Source organism: Mytilus edulis, chromosome 10, assembly GCF_963676685.1.
Source record: "Mytilus edulis chromosome 10, xbMytEdul2.2, whole genome shotgun sequence".
NCBI classification, from domain to species: domain Eukaryota; kingdom Metazoa; phylum Mollusca; class Bivalvia; order Mytilida; family Mytilidae; genus Mytilus; species Mytilus edulis.
This window is the reverse complement of record NC_092353.1, coordinates 69,455,888-69,477,150: the sequence shown is the minus strand read 5'-3', so window position 1 is coordinate 69,477,150 and position 21,263 is coordinate 69,455,888. Positions and strand designations below refer to the sequence as shown.

At 32.1% G+C, this 21,263-nt stretch overlaps 1 protein-coding gene across 1 annotated transcript; it reads right to left on the bottom strand.

The window, feature by feature from the left end:
• Positions 1-11,524: 11,524 nt before the first annotated feature.
• LOC139492937 (uncharacterized) lies at positions 11,525-12,547 on the bottom strand. The gene has a single exon (XM_071281085.1). It carries the CDS (start codon positions 12,545-12,547, stop codon positions 11,525-11,527), a length of 1,023 nt encoding a protein of 340 aa, XP_071137186.1.
• Between the last annotated feature and the right edge of the window lie 8,716 nt (positions 12,548-21,263).

The window sequence follows — 21,263 nt, the reverse complement described above, 5'->3', positions numbered from 1 at the left end:
TTTATTCCTGTTCTTCATCTTGACAGACGATTTGATTTTTGGTGTTTTAACGCCTCTTTTAAGCTATTCCGCAGTGTCAGTTTTTATAGGTGGAGGAAGCTGGAGTGCCCGGAGAAAACCTGACCTTTGATAGGAAAATTGACAATCCTAGTCAATTAAGATTGGGAGTCAAGTGCAACTAGCGGGATTCAAACTCACAACCTCAGTGTTGACTGGCTAGTGGTCACAGAAGTAACTTCTTGGACCACTCAGCCACCGACGCCCCTTCTTGAAAGACAATACTGTAGAGTCTTCAACAATGAACAAATCAAACAACAGTCCCTACCTACCTTCCTTATTTTTTTTCCAAGGGAAAATAGGAAACACACATTATTTTGTTGGCCTAATTATAAAATGGCTTTCATTACTGGCAGCCTTTTAGGCACACTTTAGGACAGCTTCTGGGGTATGCATTATATTTTTATGAAATTCAATGTTGATCTGGGGCCTAAATTCATAAATGTACATCACTGTTGATTATATGCTTCGGGTTATGCAGTATATTTTTTATGAAATTCTATTTTTATATTGGGCCAAAAAACATAAATGTACATAAGGGCTGATTTCTTGCCTCAGGGTTTTTATTTATATTTTAATGAATGAAATTCTATATTTTTCTTGGGCAAAATACATAAATGTACATCACTGCTGATTCTTGGGTTATGCATTTTATTTTAATGAAATTCTATTTTTATCTTGGGCCAAAAAGCATAAATGTACATCACTGCTGATTTCTTGCCTCAGGGTTATGCATTATATTTTTTATGAAATTCTATTTTTATCTTGGGCCAAAAAACATCAATGTACATCATTGCTGATTACTGCCTCAGGGTTATGCATTATAAATTTATGAAATTCTATTTTTATCTTGGGCCATAAAACATAAATGTACATTACTGCTGATTTCTTGCCTCAGGGTTATGCATTATATTTTTATGAAATTCGATTTTTATCTTGTGCCAAAATACATAAATGTACATCGATCACTGCTGATTACTTGCTACAGGGTTATGCCTTTTATTTAAATGAAATTTAATTTTATCTTGGGTCAAAAAAACATAAATGTACGTCACTGCTGATCCATTACCTCAGGGTAATGCATTTTATTTTAATGACATTCAATTTTATCTTGGGCAAAAAAAACATAAATGTACATCACTGCTGATTATTGCCTCAGGGTTATGCAATGTATTTTTATGAAATTCTATTTTTATATCGGGCCAAAAAACATATATTGTCATAACTGCTGATTCTTTGCCTAAGGTTATGCATTATATTTTTATGTTGGGCAACAAAACATAAATGTACATCACTGCTGATTACTTGCTTGTAGGTTATGCATTATAAATTTATGAAATTCTATTTTTATCTTGGGGCAAAAAACATAAATGTACAATACTGCTGATTTCTTGCCTCAGGGTTATGCATTATATTTTTATGAAATTTGATTTTATCTTGTGCTAAAATACATAAATGTACATCGATCACTGCTGAGTAATTGCTACAGGGTTATGCCTTTTATTTAAATGAAATTCAATTTTATCTTGGGCCAAAAACATAAATGTACATTACTGCTGAACCATTGCCTCAGGGTTATGCATTTTATTTTAATGAAATTCAATTTTATCTTGGGCCAAAAAATGTAAATGTATATAAGGGCTATTCCATTTAAACATAGATCAACCCCAAGGCATTTTGAAATCACTTCCAGTGGTGGGTGCCCTTTTCAAAGTTTTGCATTTTATTTAAATGAAATTCAATTTTATCTTGGGCCAAAAAAACATAAATGTACATCACTGCTGATTACTTGCCTCAGGGTTATGCATTATATTCTTAGGAAATTCTATTTTTATCTTGGGCCAAAAAACGTAAATGTACATAACTGCTGATTTCTTGCCTCAGGGTTATGCATTATATTGTAATGAAATTCTATTTTTATCTTGGGCAAAATAAATAAATGTACATCACTGCTGATTCCTTGCCTAGGGTTATGCATTTTTATCTTGGACCAAAGAGCATAAATGTACATTACTGCTGATCCATTGCCACAGGGTTTTGCAATATATTTTTATGAAATTCTATTTTTATCTTGAGCCAAAAAACATATATGTTCATAACTGCTGATTATTTGCCTAAGGTTATGCATTATATTTTTATGAAATTCTATTTTTTTGTTGGGCAACAAAACATAAATGTACATCACTGCTGATTACTTGCTTGTGGGGTATGCACATTATAAATTTATTTTTTATCTTGTGCCAAAATACATAAATGAACATCGATCACTGCTGAGTACTTGCTAAAGAGTTAAGCAATTTAAATGAAATTCAATTTTATCTTGGGCCAAAAAACATAAATGTACATTACTGCTGATCCATTGCCTCAGGGTTATGCATTTTATTTTAATGAAATTCAATTTTATCTTGGGCCAAAAAACGTAAATGTACATTAGGGCTATTCCATTTAAACATAGATCAACCCCCAGGAATGCATTTTGAAATCACTTCTAGTGGTGGGTGCCCTTTTCAAAGTTTTGATGAGAACAATCCTTCAAAATTTGTAAAAACTGCTTCTCTGGGTGGCTGTCCTATTTTCAGAGTGCCTTACTGGGGGTTGATGTATGCTTAAATGGAATAGCCCTTACTTCTGATTACTTGCTTCAGGGTTATGCATTATATTTTAATGAAATTCTATTTTTATCTTGGGCCAAACAAATATGGTTGTGTTTTTTGTTATCCAATGTACTAGTTTGTATCCCAAGTTTAAAAATAAATTAAAATCAATGTGAATTTATTAATTTCAGACAAAAGTAATTGGAAATACAACATTTTTTTTTGGCCTAGCTTGTTTGTGCTTTAAGATGTTTATAACAGTTATAATTTGTTGTATGTATAAATTCTATTTCTTGAAATGTTATTTTTTGTACATATTTTAATTAAATAGTTTATTTACATTTATTATGTTTGTGTATCTTTAATACTTTTCATCAAACCTAAACTGAAATTTGTTTGTGTTACAAAATAAATATTTCAATATGATATCAGTTCTAACCTGTTTAATTTAATTAATTTTGTGAAAAAAAATAACAGCTAGCAACCAGCAATATAGGATCACTGCAATCTTTTCTGGTTCATAACTTCAGTTTGTATTTAATATAATACTTGTTTAGTTTATTAATGATTTTAATTCATTTTTGGCCCCATGCAGGTTGCACAAAGTGCAAATCAGCGCATTATATATGTATGCATGGTGTATTATATATAGCTGCTAGCTAGCTGATGTGGAAAAGATCCCATTTATATCATATATGTTCTGGCACCAGAATAAAGCCGCTCTAGTGCCGCAATATAGCGGCAATAGTGCCGTAAACATAGTGCCAGAAAACTAATTTGCATACGAAATACGCTATAGCTGCATTGGTGCCGCAACATGATGCCAGAATATTGCCGCAACATGATGCCAGAATATTGCCGCAAAATGATGCCAGAATATTACCACTGTAATGATGCCAGAAAACTAATTTGCATACGAAATACGCTATAGCTGCATTGATGCTGCAACATGTTGTAGCACTAAAGCCGCAACAAAGCCATACTGCTGCCGCAACTGTGTGCCAGAGGGCTTATATTTCCATAAGGGTATAACATCGGTGTCAAATTAAAGCCCTCCTTCTATTGCTAAAATACAGTAAATCTGATTTAGTCATCCATTATGGAAACAGGTTAAGCCTAACAGCATGAAAACTAGTAAATACGAATTTTGAACAGCGGTATACTTCTGTTTCCTTTATTAAACTCGAATAAAATCTTCATTTATTTTTGCATGGCATCTTGGAAAAATCAACATGAATGCAACATGCTTATTTTTACGTATTCATTTTTTTTTATTGGTTTTAGTCAAAGCCCTTTGTATTTTGCAGAGTGTTTACTGGTTTCTAAGTATCGCATTTATGACTTTGATAACTGATGTTTATTTGTATTATAATTAAAACAGTATCCCCTTAAATATTATTTTAAACAAGAATGATTGTGCCCGTATGCCAAAATGGCTATGAAATACCATAGTTTGTGAATTAATTATAGAATGCAAAAGGGCCATATATTAGTGGCTAGATATATGGTACATGGATAAACAAAATCTTACGACACCTGTAATATATCACTGAATTCAACAATCACAAGAACAAAATCACTTTACATAACAATAATGTTCCTAACATTGGAATACAAAACCATGACAATAACATTATTTTATGATTCAACTTTGGTTCGTCGCCCTAAGTTTGATGTCTCTGTTCATGTTTTTCATTTGCGCGCTGTTAGAAACACCAAACCGTTCATTATACCTCCGGTTGCGCCAATGAATATTGTTGCATATCGGACATTCATTGGATAACAAAAGCTTACGACACCTGTAATATATCACTGAATTCGACAATCACGAGAACAAAATCACTTTACATTACAATATGTATGTCTCTGTTGATGTTTTTCATTCGCGCGTTATTAGAAACACCAAACCGTTCATTATACCTCCGGTTGCGCCTATGAATATTGTTGCATATCGGACATTCATTGGTGGTTCTTCAATCGAAATCCATAATCCCTCGACTGCATTTCCGCCGAACTGAATAACATGTACTAGCACAAACAGTGACAGCTTCAAAGCAAGACGTCTCGAGTTGACCGCTGATTGTTGCCCAAAGGATCTATTCATCATCTTGGTCTGTCTTTTAATAAAACACCAAATGATCAAGTACAGGACTATGATGATGACGAATGAAATAAGAATACCAAGACATATTTGTAGAAAGTGAAAGGTTAAGAATCCACGTTCTTCTTTCAATGAACAGCTGAAAAATAAAGCTGATACAATTATCTTAAGGGTTTTAGTAGACACAGTTTGTTCTACTTAACTTTACGAAAGGAAGCTAACAAAAGTCTAAAAAATCCGGCAAAAAACAAATAATTTTCGTTTCCGATTTACAAATGTAGAAAAAAAGCCGCCAGATTAATTTATCATATAATAGTGAGAGGTTCTCTCCTTTTAAAAGAAAAAAGAAACTAACGATAGACATTACTTAGATTTATATATGCTATAGGCATGGTAGGAAAAATATATTGATGTTCCATTTTAATTCACTTCTTATAAGGAAAGACGCTGTCAATAGTAATTCATCCGCTAAGAAACTTTTTGTAAAGATTGTCTGTATGAGGCTTACATTTAATTATTCATTTACTAGTATTTTATGTCAGTAGTTAAACATGTGAATCACACATATATGCATATAGTACACGGTTATTTTCAGTTTCTTAGTAGTTTCTTCTATCACAGAAAAGTAGTTGGCAATGCAAACAATGGAAAAACTAAATAAAAACAGAAAGATGTAGATACAAAATATATAATGGAGAGTATAAATGTTAGGATATTTTCTCTTTTGTAAAACCAAATAGAAGCAATAAACGTGTAGACATAATAAACCGTTTGATTCACAGTTTTTAAAAAGATAAAATGGCACAAACATTTGTTAAAAGAATGATACATACTTTTCTGATAACAAAACAATATTTTAAAATTGGTATAATCAATTCACTCATTTACAAAGTAAAACAGATTTCCATAAAAACAAGTACATATAAATAAAGGCAACAGTAGTATACCGATGTTCAAAATCGATAGACAAAAACAAATCCAGGTCATAAACCTAAACCGAGGGAAACGCATTAAATACAAGAAAATGACGACACAACATTAAAATGTAACACACACAGAAACGAACTAAGCATTAGACATATACTACTTACTAGACTGGGTTTGGTGAAAACGTGTCAAAGAATGCTGCAACTGTTAACTCGATTAGTGTGGCTCCAATTGCGGGAAAGATGATAAAACTATCCCACTTTCCTAAATACAAATTTTGATTTCTCACCACAAGGCTGAAAGCATAAACTGCCATCGCGGTGCTAAGAATAACTTGCGCAATTGCAAACTCAAGTATAAAAATTCCGTAAATCGAGCATGCCAAATCGTTCATGCGGGAAAACATGAAAAACTTTCTAACTCGTTCATGAATACCATATGATGTTTGAGTGGTATAAAGAAGGATATCAAGTACTACCGTGTATAAGCTGAATCTATCGATGACTTTCCATGTAAAGAAATTTCCCGTTTTAGACCTGATAAGGGAAATAAAAACAATTAAGGAAACACAGATGCTGCAAAATGTTATAACAATGATGGGTACACCAACTGATGGTGGTATTTCCTTAAAGTCATATGATGGTCTTGTAGTTGTGGTGTTTAATGTGATATTTACTGGTTGTTCCTTCATTCCGCAAGATATAAATTGATCTGTCGACTTTTTTCTTAACTTTAGATATCAGATGTTCTGTAATTATCCACATTTATATGTGAATGTGTGATTAACATATAAAGGTATTGGCAGCTACTGAGGTTAACCATTAGATCGTTAGACATGCGTATTACTGAAAGGTGTGGCAGCTTGATAACTACTGGTACTACTTAATATTTCAGTTTGCTTTAACGGTATGCATACTAAAAATAGGGTGGTTCTAATGTTTTTTTTCTCTGTATATAAATGTTTATCGTAGATTCAATGTGTTTCTTCTCAGATTTCTAAAAGTTAATCTAAATTTAAAAAGACACTGTTGTTAAATTCTGTTCAGCATTGTTATAATATTAGTTTAATCCAATTAGTGAAAACGGAAATCGTGCACATATGTAGCTGCATGTTACATGACCATCTTATGAAGGAAGTCATATTGAAAAATGTTGACTCAATTTGCATTAATATTTGTAACCATAAATTACTTTCAATATTCATCGTATGCTTACATCCAAGTCAGGAATATAACAGTTGTTTTCCCTTCGTTTAATGTGTTTGAGCTTTTGATTTTGCCATTTGATAAATGACTTTCCGGTTTGAATTTTCCTTGGAGTTTGGTATTTTTTGGTATTTTATTGTTTTCAATAACCAAAGGATGAATTCACATTCCGAATTATTATGATTTTCTACACGTTCGCGTTACGAACCTGTTCTCATAGCGGATTATTCTTTTTTCTTTCAGGTACGCGATCTAAAGTCTGACTATGAATGGAACGAACACGTTTTAATTTCAGATGATGCTTCTTCTTTTAAGGTGGTACCAAACAGCTTGACTAAAATTAATTTGGCTCGTTTAATTTTCATAAAATTTTGATTTCATTGGATATATAAGAGTTTGACAAATTTCGAAATTCCACGGATGCGAAGCCTATGTCGTTCAATATAAAATACCGCGATATACATCGCCTTCTAATATTCATACCAGATACAATATTTCAAAAGATTAATATTTCTATTTATTTTATTATTAGGTGATATGAGTTATTATAGCTTTTATTCTACTGCTGGCCTTTAAAATAAGAACGTATTCGTGGTCAAGCAGAAGTTTTAATTGAAGATTCCCTACAAATGTTTTATATTTGGCATTGTGATAAATCAAATAAAAATTATCCAAAAATGCAAACAAACACGAAGCTACATTAATATTGTACTAATTTTCACTTTCTTTAAAAAAGAAGTTGAAAGATGTTTTTATGCACTACTTTATGCAGATAAGTTCAACTTTTTGTGGGTACATTCATTGATACTGAAAATTGTCTTAAGAAGCACGTATATGTGTTCAGCTTGTTAAAACTTTGATAGCATTCATTTGCTATTATAACTTATCCTACATGCACCCCTCCTTAAAAGTAGAAATTATAAAATGAATATGTTTCTATAAATGAAGTGTCAGTCATACCAGATACAATATTTCAAAAGATGAGTCTGATAGCTTTCTGCTATAAAGAAACATGTTTAGTTTAGCAAGGTTAGGTCAATGCATTTGTAAGCTGTAGATGTGGAACTACACCTGAATGCCCGCATATGATGCTTACAAACTTGTTTTATATCCAAACCTATTCCGGTTAGCACCAAAGCGTTTTTGTTGTGCATTACTATTTTAAAGTTCATCATTCTTTTGTGGTGGCAGGACTCTTCAATTAAGAATGGTATGGTTTTTGAGAGAAAACAAATATGATTCCAAAGGGAAGACTTAAATAATCCATTATTTATTTCATATAGGTTGCATTTCTGTAAAAATTGACAATGCAATTTCCCATAGGAACTGTACCACTTTTACTACTGATCCTAGAATCGAGTTCATATGCACCACTATTTTTTTCAAAGGTCAAAATATAGGGCTGTGTGGCATATTTTCAACGTTTATATGACTTGAACTTCTCAGAGTTTAAACTAACAGTAATTTTATTAACTACCCCTACCTCGAATGAAAGGTTACCATCAATTTCAATGTAAACAATATGCACATGTATATTTACTGGTAACATTCCCAAGTTATGTCTCTGTGAGATGGAGCCCAGAGAGCATAACTGGGAACCAGTATGTAAACAAAATTAATTTTCATGAATATTCAAGATCTCCCAAATAGAGGCGTGTTTTGAGAAACAGATGTATTTACAAAATGCAACCTATAGGAATACATATTGAAAACAAAATGTTCTGTTTCTACTTGGTTAAAAAGAAATTTGTTTTGGTTTGATTGTAGTTGATTTTTTTCAAATATGTCCAGCAGAAATAACAAAAACAACCATAACCCCTTGAAGTTAAATGGCTACTTTTATTTCTTCATTATATATAGTTAACACGGCTGCCATATAAAAAAGAAGATGTGGTATGATTGCCAATGAGACAACTATCCACAAAAGACCGAAATGACACAGACATTAACAACTTTAGGTCACCGTAAGGCCTTCAACAATAAGCAAAGCCCATACCGCATAGTCAGTAGAAAAGGCCCCGATAAGACAATGTAAAAATGAATATATTGCAAATACATATATAAACATTTAGGAAGTTAAAGTTTGTTATCATTCACAATATTTACATTTAAATGTCATGAATCCTTATGCCACTTATTTTGCTAGCAGTATGGTGATTATCAAAACTTTTTATGAGCTCACTTGACCGAAAGGGTCATATGAGTTTTTCTCATCACTTCGCTTCCTTTGTTGTTCGTTAAGGTTAACAAACATTTTATCTGCCTACGCTACTGGACCAATTCGAAGCGATCGAACTTAACAAGAATCATCGTTGGGATATCTTGGTTAAAAATGTGTCTGATGATCCAGCTTGTAAAGGCTAAAAGAGAACAAAAGTATTGTCCTTTATCTTTTTTACCGTTATAAAGATAGAGAAAATTTGATAGGGAAAGAAGTTTTCAGAATAACAATATCTGCCTTCCAGCAATTTGACCAAATTGTTGGACAACTTCAATCTCCTTGTAAAAGATATTGTCTTAAACAACGGGTTTTCCAATTTATTGCAATATTGAATAGCATCTTTAAAATTGTAATACAAACATTGAACTTATAAATGGGATAATTTTGAAAACAGTTTTTTTTATGATATGCAGATAGGAAATGTGGTTATACAAGTATGGTTGCAGCAAATACAACTATTCACCAGAGTTCAGACCAAAGAACCAGGATGTTATCAACCAACTGTACATGTCATCCTATGACCTTCAACAATTAGAAGTACTCATACTTATACTGTGTAGTCATCTAAACAATGTTCATTTAGGACAAAATGTCAAGCAATTCAAAAGAGAAAACAAACAGCCTGGTTTAGGCTGAAACGAAATAACAATTACGGCTCACAGTAACCAATAACAGTTATCAATCATACTTAAAAGTTAATTTTTGAATGAACAGAGGTTGATTCCCGTAGTAACTTAAAACTGATCAAAACAAGTTTTTATGGTTTTTGTCTATAACAAGAATTTAAAGGTGTCAGATAATAAAGAGAGAAATATTCTGCTGCATTATGATATGCAGTGTAATCTCATTGGCAATATATTCTTGTATCGTGTTTTTTCCAGCTTTACTTTGTAAAATTGTAGGAAAATCCATGCAACGGAAGTGCATTATCCTCTGCTAATGTTGTGCCAAAAGAGATCTACAAATATATGTACATTGAAAAGAAAACCAAAACAAGTTGTTTTGTTCGTTCTATCAAGAGGACATTATTCAGTCAAATCAGGGACTGTGTATCAAAAGTAGGAATAGTTTTTAGTTTGTCAATCTAGTATCCTATAATTGTGCTGTGAACTTTTTTGCAGCCTGCTTGATATGGATTCCCACTACCATGAAACTTATGTAGTAATCTTAGATGTCTGTTTTGCTGGTTTCATAGTGTGATTTTAGGGCACTCTATGCATAATCGTTTTTTCGGTTGTTGCTTGTGCTTGAATTGAGAAGAATGATTATCTAGTTTTTTGTAGTGTTGATAAAGAAATATTCTAGGACCATACCCAGCTATCAAAGGGATGACAGATAGGTTGGATAAATGTTAGAGGAACTAATTTTCAATTTTCAACCCGATCCAACCATCTATTCATGCAAGACTAACCTTATGCTTGTTTATGAGTACAAAAAAGAAACGTTTGAAATGAACAAAATTAAGGAGGAACAAAAAATGAGGAGACTTATGTCAGTTTGTTAAAAAAAACCAACCTAAAATCAACTGTAGCATTTACAAAATGTACTTTATTACACTTTCAAATTTGATTGAAATCCCATGGAAACAGTAAAAGATATGTTGATATTAAACTTCTCCGTTCGTGTAAAATGGTCTTTTTTAATTGTTACTTTTAATCCGTTTTCATGGTAAATCCGTCATAAAAAGGAAGAGTTAAAAGAATATTAAAAGAAACTTCCCCGTTTCTCTCCAAACGGTGATCCTTTAGATATTTCACACCTTTGCCATAACCCCAAATGTATTAAACCGGAGCACCTGATTTTAGAGTCGCACAGTATAAACATAGAGAGAATTATCTGTAGACGGACAAAACAGTGTACAAATAATCATTTACCGTGTTGTCTTATCTGATACAGGTAATTTATTTATTTTTAACATGTCTTGATCGGAGTTTCTTGGCAAACGAATACTCTTGAGGCTGTTTTGCGGCCAGCCGTTTTGTCGGTAAAAGTTTGTTTTTCTCATAGTCTTTTTCCTCTTGATACTCATCATATATTTTATATAGTTCATGCTTTTTTGAGCATCTCTGATCTGGGTACTGCTTTGACTGCTTATATAATTTATGTTTTTCATTGTGTTGTTGAATATTTTTCAGACCTCGGGCAGCACGACTTCCTGGTTCGATGGGAACCCCAGCCGCTTCACAGAGTTTAACGATGGATTCTCCAGGACCATTATTTACATTGTGTATAGCTGTATGTGCCCTTCCTTTATAGTTTCTGGTAAATGTTACATTGCTAGGTACAGTTGCACGTATTGCACGGTTAGTTGCTTCAGCTTTTTGTGTGTTAGTGTTTTTGCATGTACGGTTTAGCATGGAAGGTCCAAGGCGATATTTTACGCATTCACGTAACAATGCTGCTGTGTTCTCTTATTTATTTAATTTAAAGTTATTTTCAGATAAGCTGATTTTTCAGTCCATGTCTTCAAACTGTTCCTATTTGAACAAACAAGGGAATATTTTGTACACCCGTTATGATCACCAAGATAGCAAGAAACTATAGCATGACATACATATGATAGGTGAACTTTTACCCGTACAGAGTCCATATTGAATTTATCAAAGGCAGCATTGTACTCTGCCTGACAACGTGCTACCATATCTAATGCAAACCTTTTTAGCATTTTATCTTTCTCTGAAACTAATCGTGCCGGCATTATTTCCTTCAGACCTGACATTTTTTTAATAAAATTTCTATGATTTGCGGACACATGTCTTGTATCTAGAAAATGAATTGGCTGGGTATTGGTTGTACCAGCTTTAAAAAGAGACTCTGCAGCTCTAAATGCACTGCTGTCAGGGTCAGTGGTAATTTCTTGAACTTCCAGACCATCATTTTTCAGGTCTAACAAGCAGTCTTTAGCCCATCGCTCCTCACTGCCTATGCTGTCATGCATTTCAATGTTTGCGGAACAGTGACCTTTGTGAGATTTAACTTTTGTTTTTGTTTTATGTTCACTCTTATTTGAGCAAAGCTTAGACACTTGTCTTGTGCTTACAATACTGTGCTTATAAGTATTATTTTCTAACATGTTATATGTACATTGGGTAGCTGGTTGAAATGGTGTTTTACCCATTCCAGAATAAATAGGGTTATTATACATTCCGTCGGCCTGGATGTTAATAATATTAGGATTATCACCTCTTAATATGTTTATTTCCTTAATTAATTTTCTTTTCTGAACCAAATCCTTTTGATTGTACTCTTCTATAATTTCAGAAACAGCATTAGCACTGTGTTGCATACTTGAAGTGGAAGGAGCTGGTATATTAGAACCAAGAAATAATTTCTGTAGACCAGTTGTGCTGATAGCTATGTGATTAAGTGCGACTTGTATGGATAGATTAATAGCTGCTGTTCGACGACCACGTTTCTTAGCGATCACCTCATTGTAGAACATTTTTGAATGGTAAGAACACTCATTGTCTGTGTTCTATGAAAACCTCATTCCACATCTGTTCAAGTTCATTGATCCGAAGGAGTCGAAAACTATTTTTCTCTGACCTGAAGTTGAAAAATGTTGCCAAAATTGAAGTGAATTAGTTTTTTATTTGTTAAACTAAGTTTGGAAAATGTGAAAATAATTTTATTTTGAATTATCTCCCTTACAATAGTGTTTTCTTTAAATAAGCTTTTTGATCAAATGTACTCTCAAAAGTGCATATTTTTTTCTTTGCCTGTGTTTTTATATATATTATATATAAAAACCATGTACTATTTAGCTCTTGAAAATATATATAGGACTAGAAATTTTAAAATAAGTATAATCCTAGCTTCAGATGTCACATTTAAAGAATTGGCATATAAGACACATTCCTTTTTTTTTCATAGTTGTTTATAAATGGCTTTTTTAAGCAAGTTTAATTATTTTTGAAAGCTTAATAACAAAAAAAGTATTCTTACCCTGTTTTTGTTTCATTTTCAGCACATTTTTCAACTTCTGTTTTTGTCGGAGGCTTCGGCCTTAGAAAGCGAGCTGACTTTGTAGAGGCAGGAATTAGTTGAACATTCTTTTTATGAACAGATTTAGTCACTAAGTCATACAAGTCTTTTGGTAGTCTCACAAATTTGCCTTTTTCAGCAGGTAAAGTCTTATTTCTGTATTTTTCCCCTTATTATATGGCTTGTTTCCTTTCTGAAATGTGTATTTCCTTAGACGCCATGGGATTAGACCCATTGTTATTGTAAGAATTGTTTGAAATGCACTTTATTCCAGTATTTTAATATTTAAACATCAAATATAGGACCTTACAACTAAAGAATCATGAATGACTAAGTTTTTTGTTTATATCTAATGGAACTGAAGGTGACCCCAGATGTAAGATTTTTTATATAAATCATATAAAAATTATCATGATGGCTAATCTCATTATTTTGTAATTTGACAAGTTCATATAATTTGACCTCTCTTCATTTAATTTTTTTATCAGTGCTGACAGGCTTGTGTGCTATAACATAAACAGAAAGTAAAGATAAGGTGTATGTTTTTGTTATAGGGATAGTTTTTTTTAAGCTTGTATGACAACTTTTTATGCATTTTATGGTATAGTACATAAAGAAGACAAAAATTCTACAAAATAAACAGATTGTAGTAAAACTAACCATGATTCAAATAGCTATTACACAAAGGCACAAGAAAAACACAAATGTATAATGAGTTTATTAAGTAGACAAAAAAATAATAATTTGAATAATAAAAAGAAAATAGTGAACAGGAAAAAAACACATCTTGCCGCAAACAGGGTATAGTTACTAGAAGTACTATAAAAATACAATAATGAAAATCTACCATTGTAACTTATTATTTTCTATTACTAACATAAATAACAACAAGAATATAAGAATATTTTGATACTAAAGGGGGTTTGAAAGTACAGTATAGGTTGCACTTTGTAAATCACGTGTGATTTGCAAGTCACGCCTCTTTTGGGGAGAAATTGAATGTGCATAAAATACTGCTACTGTTTACATAGTTGTTGCCATGGATGCAAAGTAATTTTTTTTTAATTAAGACTTGATTGGAGAATTAAATGGATATAAATAAAAATGACTATTTATTTAACTTATTTTTCAAGAGGACTGGAAGACATTTGGGTGTTGAGTCAAATTTAATGGTAAAATTCAGTGCGAACCTGCAATGTTTATAAATGGAGGGCAGTAAAACTTGAAAATATGCCGCACAGCTATATGTTTTTATTAGTGCAAAAAAAGTAGTGCATGTCTCCTTTCCAGGGAAATATAACATTCTCCTCAAAACTTCCTGAATGAAGAGTGACTGTGTATGCAATTTAGGCAGTTCCTATGGAAAACTACATTGCTGGTTTTACACAAGTGCAACCATATTAACTTATGTTACCACTGATCACCAAATTATATTCAATTTTTAAAAATAGAGACTAGAAGTTATTTTCAGTCATGATAAATGGACAACTCCATCATTGTTTTACTGAGAATATTTCATCGGGAGGATTCATGTATATGGCCATTTTTCTATATATTTATCGAGAAATAAGAATATCAGCAGACATTCTTCAAAGGGCGAAAAATATCATGTATGGCCGGTGACCCCCAAATATTATTGCATTTTTTAAATACTCATGCAAAAAGTTTATTTCCACAAAATATGGGAAAAAATGTCATCTTTACATCGGATGTGACCTTGAAAGGTCATACCGGTGTTATGTTGCCGCAGAAACTTCCTTGCGCTTTTGACTGATAACCGAACGTATTTCGTATAATTATGCGGATATTATCGAGTGCAAAAACTTATCTTAATTTTCGCTTGTTATATATTAATTTCATCAATAAATATTCATGAAAATAATTTATAAGAACATAGATTAATGATATGAAAATGTTTTGTCGTGAAAAATATAATATATCAATAAAAAATCATGAATACCGAAATTTTGTGTTAACGCATGCGGAAGAATATTTCGAGAACGTTTTGCAACCAAAGCGGGAAAATATAAATGCCTACTTAAATCCAATCTATTAGAAAAAACGAATTATTACAGAAGGTTGTCCACCATGCACTTGCACTGCACTATCATTAGAATAGTAGAATAGAATGATATACAAATGGATGAAAATTTGCCTGTAGAGTTATGAAGATGATGTAAATAAAGGTAACAGTAGTATACCGCTGTTCAAAACTCATAAATCCATGGACAAAAAACAAAATCGGGATAACAAACTCAAAACCGAGGGAAACGCATTAAATATAAGAGGAGAACAACGACATAACACTAAAATGTAACACACATAGACAAAATCCCACGAGAATAATATATATAACATCAAAACCAAATACATGAATTTGGGATAGACAAGTACCGTGACACGTCTTATCGCAATGTGTATTTACACTCAAAAATAAGAGAAAACAAACGACACAACGTTATAATGTAATACACACAGAAACGAACTATAATATAACAATGACCATATTCCTGACTTGGTACAGGGCATTTTTAAAGGAAAAAATGGTGGGTTGAATATAACTGTTATACAAATATTAATATAATATATAACAACAACCATAGTATACTGATAACAAATGATTATATCACTACAATATAATAGTTATTACGGTGAGGTTGAATTCCCTGTCATTTATTCATCATTCACACAGGAACTTGTCTCAGAAAAAAATATAAATATGTACCTAAACCTTACTTTCAGGTATGAGAAAAAAAAATTCTGAGACAAGTGCTTGTGACCATTCACCAGAACTTGCGGTCATCCGATGTTCAGTACTTCAGTACTTTGATTTTCCATACTGCCGAACTATGTTTTAAATATGAAATGTTTGTTTGATGAGATTATGTAGAAATGTATTGTAGAAAGTCGAAAAGTCAAAACGGTCAACCGAATTGAAAGGACAATCAAAAGCATGTAATTTGTCTAAAACATCCAAAGATTTTTTTATAAACTCCAGAAATAATGAATACCATTATTCTTATAAGCTTTATTAAGAAGTAAATGATAAGTTCTTTGAAGGTACTAAGGGAAAAGGTTAAAAGCACTTAAAGAATAGTAGTAGAACACTTGAATGCGGTCGAGATGAAACTATATTCATTTTGACGCTTTTTGCGTAGTTAAGGTAACCAATAAATAGAAGGGACCTTCAAATATTCAGATAAGGCTTTAAGCTGAGACATGGTAATTATATGATTGTTTACTAGTTGATTATGCAGAGTACACAGACCTGAATGTAAAAGTATTTATAATGTTTTTTCTTTCGTGTCGTATTTACGTTACACTACCATGTCTTTGGATGCTTTGACAGCCGGTACAAACACAAACTGTACTGCGAGTACCAGGCCTATACTTTGCTTCGCTAGACATTTCTAAATGAGATTTATCAGTTTCGCTCAGATCAAAACAGGTGGAGACCAAATCACAATTGGTTAAGAAAACCTCGATTTTTCGAATGATTTAAAATTTTATTAACATTAAAAAGACAAAAAAAAAAGAATTATCTATGATATTTCAAGTCAGTACAAAAGTGATGTCTACTGGGCTGGTGATACCTGTGGTGCATCGACCCAGTGGTTGTAAAATCTGACCAAGGATACCAAGCTTATACTTTACTTCGTCAGACACACGTTTCGTTAGTGGCGTTATAAAAAAACCCAGTTGGAATACCAAAGGTGAACCCAAGACAACTTAAGCTATCTATGCCTTTAACGGTAACGTATCTAAACAGGTTAAACAAATGCTAATCTATTATTCACTTAACGGATTAAGGAAAAATTCCATTGATAGCTATAAAAAGAGTAACCGTCTGTTATTTCTCTCTCCTCTTTTCGTTTGAAGAAACTGTTGACTGTTTTTTGTTGGTTTGTTTTGCTTAGTATGGGACGATTTCAATTAAAGCTTATCTCACAATCTGTATTCCTCGTGGCATACATTTGATTACATTATGTCACAATCTGTATTCCTCGTGGCAAACATTTGATTACCTTATCTCACAATCTGTATTCCTCGTGGCATACATTTGATTACCTTATCTCACAATCTGTATTCCTCGTGGCATACATTTGATTACCTTATGTCACAATCTGTATTCCTCGTCACGTGGCATACATTTGATTACATTATGTCACTTCCTGTTTGTTCCTTCTTCATGAATTGTTCGATATTCGCAGATATTCAAATAAACAATGTAGGGCTCAATGCTTTAAAATGATAAACTTTTATTTTTGTTTGATTGCTTTTATTTTATTTTGAATTTATCTTCTCATATAATTTATCCGTCCGTCCTTTTACAGCTTTTTTTTTATACAAAAATTCATATTGAAAGTGTATTTAGTGCAGCGGCGAAATCTGAAAAGACGCTTAGTTAAGGAGTTTAATGCACCCAAAGGACACACACCCGGATTTTTTTTAAACTAAAGAATACATGTTAAACTTATGTTTTACACATGCCGTAAGAAAATCGTATGGTCGAATTTCCGTAAAAATTGCTTTTTATATCGTTATGCAGTGTATAAAACAAAATTCACTGATACACTAAAATGTGAATTATTATTACGAATCAAAATATTACGGTTAATTTTTTTTTATGGATGTGTAAGAATATATCACTGACGATAAAAATAAACAATAACTGTTTTTAAAATATTTACCATCAACATTTTAATACCCGTTTTACTTCAGTAGTTTTCACCGGTTTCCTTTCATTGCAGGATAATTATAAAACACTTAATTTGTGTTTATTTGGCATAAATATACACTTCGATATTTACTTTATTCAAAACAACTTTTATTTTCAACATTTCTTATTCGATTTACAAGATTTTTTTAAAATTTGAATAGGACACATCAACCCGTTACACAATTTTTTAATTCCGGAATTACGGTCCGGGACGTTTATTTTTATTTAATCCTCAATCCGTTCAGTTCTATCACTGTACAAGCCAAATGTGGATTATTATTTCACATTGAAATTGTTTGATTAATATCACTTTTAGGGTTTATATCTGTCTTTATGCTAGTTTTATATTTGCTGTGTTGTTGATTTCATTTTTCTTTGTTACTTCGAATTCCCAGAGTGGTAATATATATTGTTGTTTACCATTGTTTACATTGTGTTAAATAATCACTTCAAAATTATTCCGGATCAGTTGTGAAACTTTTCCGGATAATGTCCCAATTAGGTAGTCCTTTAAACTCACCCCAACAAGTGTCAAGAGATGGAAATCTTCCTTAGATTGGCAAGAATGCATAATTTGTCAGATTAAAAGCCCAGAAAAATAATTTTATCTTTTCACCGACAAGGGCAAAATTAGTTTTAATTGAAGCTACTAAACTACGGAGAGATGACATATATTTAAAGATTGTAGAAGAGCTGTCTTCTATTAATCAATTTTGTTTGGAAACTATTGCTGTTAGATATCATATATCGTGTTGTAAATCTTACACAAGTAAGCAGAATATATCCTGTTATAAACAAGATTTTATGGAAACGGAGGATGTAGTAGTCTGTCAAATCATTCTTCCATTATTTGATATATCTCGAACCACCCACATAAGAGATGGCATGGCATTGGTACAATCTGTCAATGCAAAAAGATTTACATCATTTGGTAAATTGACTTTGGATTTTGTGTGCAATCATGTTGCTTGCTTTCAATATGCTTCAGAGGCTGCTGACATTTTTGATAGATATGACATTCAAAATTCCATTAAAAGCTCTGAACGGGAACGTCCATCAAAGTCTTTTTGCAATCCAAAGGTGTTTCAAGTAATCTAAGAAAGAATCATTCCAGACTCGAAAAAAAAATCTTAATTCAGTGAAAACAAGCACTCACTTATAAAGTTTCTTGATGAATTCACTTTGCAATATATAAAGGGAAATAGTTGTCTAATGGATGTACTACTGTTGCCTTTATTTGCTACTGAAAGGAAATAAGATTCCTTTTTGTTGATTGTCTTCCAGGTTGAAACGTCTCTACCTTTCATGTCCGTAGTTTCTTTTTCTAATAGTAATATCAATTGTGTCAGGGTACAGTATGGAATCCGGATTGGTAAATGCTTTAGAGGTATCCAGCAAATGTATCACGAATTCCAACAGCTATTCATTAGATCATATGAAACTTATTTTAAAAATTTGAAAAGTGAAATGAATGCGAAAAAAAAATGAAAGATTAAGAGTTTATTAGGATAAAGTTGTTAAAAACAGAAGACCAAAAACAATTATTATTGTCCTTAGTGTCTATTGAAAGACACAATTTATTTTCGTGCGATACTGTATGAAATAATAAACAATGACTTCATGTAATTCAATTACGAAATTTCTTTTAATATTAGTTTCTTTGTATTGTCAATGTATTATTAGTAGAACTAAAAAACATTGTAAATAAAACTTACTATACTTGGTTTGGTGTAATCTGGCCAAACAATGCTGCTGTTGTCAGCATAATCAAAGGGAATCCAAAAACAGGACACAATAGAAATAAATCCCACTTGCCAAGCAACATATGCCGATTTCTTATCACGAGGTTGACAGCATAAACGGCCATTGCCGTGCTTAATATAATTTGTGAAAATGCACACTCCAGTACCAATACTCCGTAAATTGAGCATGCCAAGTTATTAAATTTCATATCATTCCTAAAATGTTGATGAATACCAAATACTGTTTGAGATGCATACAATAAGAGATCACATATGACCGTATATAGGCTGAATCTATCGATGATTTTCCATTTAAAAAGACTTCCGGTTTTTGACCTTATGTGAAAAATAAAGACAATTGAGGAAACGACGATGCTGGTAAATATTATAAGAATAATCGGTACACCAACTACAGCTGGCAATGAGTTTCAATTACGTCGACTTGTAGAGGTGTTGTGTAAAGTGTCATTAATAAATTGTTTCATCATCTTTGAAAGCAGCTCATAAATTGATCTCTAGACTTGCTTTTGTCTTTTGTCTATTCAAAACACTATGCGGTGTAAGCTGCGCAGGAACCAGTCATTCGAAATGAGAGTTTTTTTTTTGTACATGCTGCTTGGTAAATTACGTTTCCTATAAGTTTGTAAGCTTCATTTGACATATGCACATAGCTTTAAACAACGACCACTGGATGTTTATTACAGATGTAGTATATTTTATCTGACATAAAGGTGTAATACAGGTCATTCAATAATTTCATGTTTTTTTCTAAATCGGAAAACATCTCATTAAAATGAAATATTTTAGGTAGATATTATTTCATTATATATTCTAAGTATAAATCTAACATTTAAGGAGACGGATTAATATAATCACTTGTTGCTTGTTTCTGAATCCTAATTATAAATGTGTTTATAATTATACTTGTATTATTCATAATAAAATATTGTTGTCATTCACCTCAAACCTTTAAACAAACTAATGCAAAAGGTACATAGTAACGATACAGTTGTCAAGTCATTAAGAGTGTAATTTTTAATAATTAATATCGATTCACTCTTTGCAATGAAAAATGTATTCTAAAACCAGTTGTTGGCATGGTACGAGTTATGTTCGTTTCGTATGGTTTATTGTTGTTGATTTAAATATGATGTAAATAGTTTTTAGGATCCAGCCGAAGCCCGCCTCTGGTTGTTTATTTTCTTGCTGCTGCGTTGAAATCCGTTGGTGACACTAGGCGGTTTTCTGGTCGTTGGACCGGTTGTTGTCTATTTAATACATTCCCCGTTTCAATTCTTTTTTCTAGTCTAAAATGCTTGTTATTTTGAGACGGAGGAGAATTTGTTATTGTGGTGTTGACTACAATCCTTTCTCGTATTGTTTATTCATTAGTTATTGACTTTTGATGTTTCAATATGTTTGCTATAACTATGTCTATTTCTCTGTTTTACCTGTTTTTGAGATTCCCTGATTGATTCAGTTTTAAGTTAGTTGCACCAGTTTACACATAAATAACATTTACAAAAAGTACATAGTTTCTAAAGACATTTTTAAAATCTTATTAGAGTTTAGAGATATTAAGAAGAAAACAAATCCGGGTTACAAACTAAAACTGAGAGTAACACATCAAATATAAGAGGAGAAATACGACACAACAGAACCACAACATTAAAATGTAAAACACACAGAAACGAACTATAATATATCAATGG